This window comes from Opisthorchis viverrini, assembly GCF_000715545.1.
Source record: "Opisthorchis viverrini unplaced genomic scaffold opera_v5_422, whole genome shotgun sequence".
Taxonomy (NCBI): Eukaryota; Metazoa; Platyhelminthes; class Trematoda; order Opisthorchiida; family Opisthorchiidae; genus Opisthorchis; species Opisthorchis viverrini.
Window position 1 is genome coordinate 94,071 of NW_008752076.1, and position 5,086 is coordinate 99,156.

At 41.7% G+C, this 5,086-nt stretch overlaps 1 protein-coding gene across 1 annotated transcript in view; it reads right to left on the reverse strand.

Moving 5' to 3' along the window:
- The window catches only part of T265_10872 (hypothetical protein), a gene marked incomplete at both ends in the record, with an annotated part of 8,156 nt that extends 5,682 nt beyond the window's left edge, over window positions 1-2,474 (reverse strand). The window contains one exon of the mRNA XM_009177366.1: window positions 2,377-2,474. Within this exon, the coding sequence (XP_009175630.1) occupies window positions 2,377-2,474 (98 nt within the window). The remainder of the gene's footprint in view (window positions 1-2,376) is intronic.
- Between the last annotated feature and the right edge of the window lie 2,612 nt (window positions 2,475-5,086).

Genomic DNA, 5,086 nt, shown 5'->3' on the forward strand with positions numbered 1-5,086 from the left:
TCTCCATCTATACTCCCTTCTCTGTTCTATTTAAGAGGTGAAGCCTCTCCATTTTGACTAGATCATCTGAGCTTTGCTTTCAACCCCAAGAACTGTAATAATACAGTATGCAAAAAGTACATAGATATTTCTGCATGTGTCATGTGATCAAAGACGAGCCAATCATGCTGGTTTCTGCCTACAAGAAACATGTGGGCGAGATACCCGTTCTTTGTCGACTTTTGGAGAATTGAACCAAATTCCAGCGGCAAACAATTCGCTTCATGGTCTTTAACCCTATTCTTGAATTTATTCCCAAAATCATCATTGATGTTCCTATTTGTTGATGCATTGTAAGTCAAACTCACTGCTCTCACCGAATCTTACTGGTTGTCGCGCAAGATTAGAATATGACTTTAAGGAGAACAGACTACTGTTTTTTTTCACAATTTTTTCATCACCAGCGTTATTCCACCTAACAGAAAAGCGAAAGCACAAAACGATGTGCGTGTAAATAGTGATAATTTCAGTAGTTCGATGAGACTGTTGGAAAACCCGAGGGTAAGTCTTGTATCCTTGTAATGACATTTTTACCATATCCACACTGACTCTTGCTAAAGCAATTGACTATCTGCATCGGCATCCGTCGAATTAAGTTTGGAAGTGCTTGGTGTCATCCCAGCGTATGCATTTCAGTATCTGTCCTACCGAAACCGGAATTGGTTCTCAATCTACGATGACTCGACAGTACTGCGGGTTTGACAATACGTTACTTCTGTGAAACCGATTCCACCTGTCGTAGGAGATAACTCGAGTGAACGTAGAGGTGACCGACAGAGAGATGGTCTTTTACTCGTACGTCTTGCACCACGTCAACGCTGTATCCGCTGACTGAAGACTCGACGGAGAAGCATGAAATATACTTGTCTTTTCCAAATACACGCGTCACACCCTGGAATACTTTGAGGAAGGCCAAAATTTCAACGGAGATTTCATCATGTTAGCGAGGCTAATGTACAGTGATTCAGTCACGATCACTTCAGTAAACATCACCTGTAACAGCATGCTAACCGCATTTCATAAGGCAACGGCGGTCAGGGCCATTCGTAGGGCTATCGGGCTTGAAATATCCATCCGTCCATATCCATCCTTATGCATTGCAAACCAGCAAAAGTGCAGCCGCAACATTATTCCCTGATTCAGTAACATTTTTTTTGAACTTGATAAAAAGAAATTTTCAAACCAGTCGTCATTATCATGGTAAAACGTAGCTACATGGGCTGAATGATAAGTGGATTTTCCTCTCAGTGCGCGTGAACTTTAAATATGGGTCTGAATTCGAAGCCTATTTTAAGTAACTAACAGGTGGTGACTACGGATGATTACACAAATAAAATGCGGACCAACATTCTGATTAATGATTGAATAAGTTATACGAGGAATACCACAGACAGTGGGATGTCACAGAACAATACATGCTCGGAAATAAGCCTGATATAAGAGGTATGTTCCTCGTCCATCTGGTTCGTTTCTGTGGATTCAAATGATTACTTTGACAAATTCAATTGGTTTGCGTTTTGTGCATTATTTATTCGAGCCTGCTTCACTGTTAGAACCGATTATTCATCGTGATGTCCTCATACAGATGTGGTCAGAGCTTGGCTTCAAGGGAGCGCGGGTCATCGTTTATCTCAAAACGTAAAGGTAATCGGGTTATGTTTGGCTACGTCCATATGGGCCTATGAATGGCATGTCTTTGCGTCATATATGCAATGGTGAAGTCAGTTGACCCGTCCCGACCAATAAAGCCGTCTACACATTGGCAGTTGGGTGTGACCTGGATTGGATGTTGAAGTGATACATCTAAACAGTTTACCGCAAGCAGATACATTTGTTTTTGAAATATTTCGCAGTTTGTGTCTTCAGAGGATTGAAAATAGACATGGGGGCATTCCAGTGTGATAAACATAAAACTGCTGCACAAATCGAGTCAATTATTGGTCACACCGGCCTAGCAGTATACGTGTGCTTCGCCAGTACGTCTTATCAGTGTTGCGAGAAAGCTGATCATCCTCTCTTAGACTCTGAGTCACAAATGATCAATTGGATGCAAGCTGTATGATAACCGCTGTTCACCAGTTAGTTAATCTGGTGGCTTTAAAACTGTCTCTGCCTGCTTACTGTCTGGTATTGGTCTCTGGGGTTTAGGGTTATCATGTGGTTGTGGATGTGTTTCAACCAACCTATCGGCCGAGGGTTTCTATTTAAGTAGTTTAGTATAACGGGTGAATCCACAAACGGAAGCGAGCCTAATCTTATTACTTCCGATCCGAATTGATAGACATTTTAGGGCCTTTATATAATCAACCGTTTGCAACCAAGCTTACTAAAACTCACTCAATGGGATCCTCGACTAGCCCCATTCCAACCTTGAACTCGCGAAGTGTGATCACGCCATCGTCGTTCAAATCAAGGTGGTGTCTGAGGGTCTGCATAGGAAAATGTGTAGCTTTAGAATACGTTGTATAGGTTTGATGGAACAAATGGTTGCATACTCTTCGACAGGCTCCAAGTGCAAGATGGCTTTCGGGTGTATTGTGACGATATAGTGACAGCAATAGAATGATAATATAATATTTATTACATACATGTATGTGTGTATGTGGGGAAAATGGCAGAAATATGAATGCTTGAATCAGCACTTTTAGTAATGCATGTTACCCCGTCACTCCATTCAAAGTTTTTAGCTACAAAGATCAATTGACAAGCGCATAGTTCTGTGTTCCAATGCTGAAGGACGATAAACAATCATTTTTTTTTACGAAAATGAAGCTCATTCATTAGTCTTTGATAGATCTAGGAAGAAATTTTATTTGGTTATAGGTCCTAGTACGAAGTAAAGCTAAGCTCTCTATGAGTCTTGGACTGGCTGAATTTCCAGTCGATGAAAGCAGCTAGGCATACGATGGAATATCAAATTATTTATCCTCCATAGTAGTAGGCAAGTTTACGCAAACCTGTTTCCTTGGCTGATGGGGGAGGTCCAGGATCGTCTGTAATGTTCTCAGACAAATGCAGTTTTACTGAAACCACTGGCCCATTCAAACACCTTGACCAGCATGAGAGGTGAGACCAAATGCACAGGAGACCGGAGAATACAAACGGAACATTCCATATGAATATCCAAACACTGGCATCAGCATAAAAGCAGCATAGAATTATTGATAACTAAGGAGTTCCCCAGGCCAGACATCATTTCGACTTGAGACCTCCGGAAAAAGTCTGAAACCCAAAGACGGCAGAAGAGAGGTTAATTTCAGGTGAAGACACCTTACACCCGATGGGGGCATCTTTATTCAGCTGAGCTTACATTTTTACACATCAATGTGCTAGAGCTATCAAACTTCGACTTTGCCCCCGATCCTTCCGGTAAAAGATCTCAAGCAAGCAAAATAAATCACTTAGAGCTTTGAGAACCGTACCCCAGCTGATTCCAAATGCCTTAGGTAACAAGTAACCACAAGCGTTGGTGTAGTGGGTAGCTTTCGAGTGTCGATACACCTAAGAATGACGATGGTTGTCCGTTTTTAGTGGGATAAGGAAAGGAAAAATTGGATGCTGTTTTCAGGATGAAGCTTTCGTTGCTCACAAGAATTGTCAAAGGCTCTCAAGACGTCCCCAAATGTCGCAGGAACAAGTTTGGCCTCCTTTTTAATAGAGCTTGTGTCAAGTGATGTAATGTCTAGTCACTGCAGTTGGCTTCACCTTAATCCGGTGAGCACACAATCGTACCTCCTTTTTAATAGAGCCTGTGTCAAGTGATATAATGTCTAGTCTACAACTGCACTGCAGTTGGTTTCACCTTAATCCGGTGAGCACACAATCGTATATATGACATGGTTTCGGGGTCCTTGACAGTGTTTCAGATCCATCTTTACACTAAATAAATTAACAAATGGGTGTTTAAACTGACATATACCCATTTTGATCATCTGATATTTAATAGGATGGCCATATTTTTCTGGAAACCAACTACCTAGGGAGCATTTCCAGAACAAAACAGCTTGGAGGTGGTCGAAGGGGGTTATCAAAAATATAACACCGTCCAAACCAAAAAGACGAGGAGGCCTCTTGATGTTGCAAACTACTGGTAAGTACTAAGAACTTATTGACAGACCACGATTACCCTTGGCCTTCTTGAAGCTCATCATTCAGACAAATTAATCAAGATTCCGCAATCTTATTCTATGATTGGGAAGTATTGTGAGATATGGACGGGTGATGCTTATCAGTCACGGGATTTGGTCTTCATGCGTATTACCAGAAAAATGGTTTTAAGAACCAACGTTGGAATTTTGCTGATGTTCCTGAGATAAACATATCGAAGTGTACCAGAAGATCAGAGGTACGCAATCACTCGCACACGATTGGGTCAAAATTGACCGAAAGAGCTAACTTATTCACGGTAGAGGTGCTAATAAGTTTGTGTATGATACACCAATTTGGTATATTTCTATCATTATATGATATTGCTGATTTCGACCGTGGTTTCCATCGTTGGTTTGACTGCTCGGCTGGGTTGACTAATTCGGGTTTATCCACTTAAGCACCATATGTTGGTCATCATACCTGTGGGCAAACTGACAGGTGACCTGTGGGCGGAGTGCAGAGACGAATCACTCGTGTTTCACTAGATCGAATATTTGGGTTTCTTAAGGAGAGGTGATGATGTGACTTTGACTGAATGCAGTAGTATGGGCTGTATGCATCCGATTGCTGTGATAATCGTCCATGCAGATTGGTTTGAAAGGAGTTACATTTGTCGTTTCAGAAGAGATTGGTGATTATTTATTTGGCACAAAGCTTCATCAGGCGAAATGAGTAGGTCACCAAGTTGACCAAGTGTTAAGGCAGACGGGGAACCACTCAGAGAGACTTCTTCATATTGGCGCACTAGATCGCTAGATCAATAAGTCGTGTTTGTTTTCACGAAGTGTAAAGTCATGTCCATTCATTACATTACAGTCCGTAAAACTGTCAAAATCTTCTCCATCAGAAGGTCAGGGTTTTCAGCGGAGTCCAACCTGAACAGAGGATGTCTCTGCCG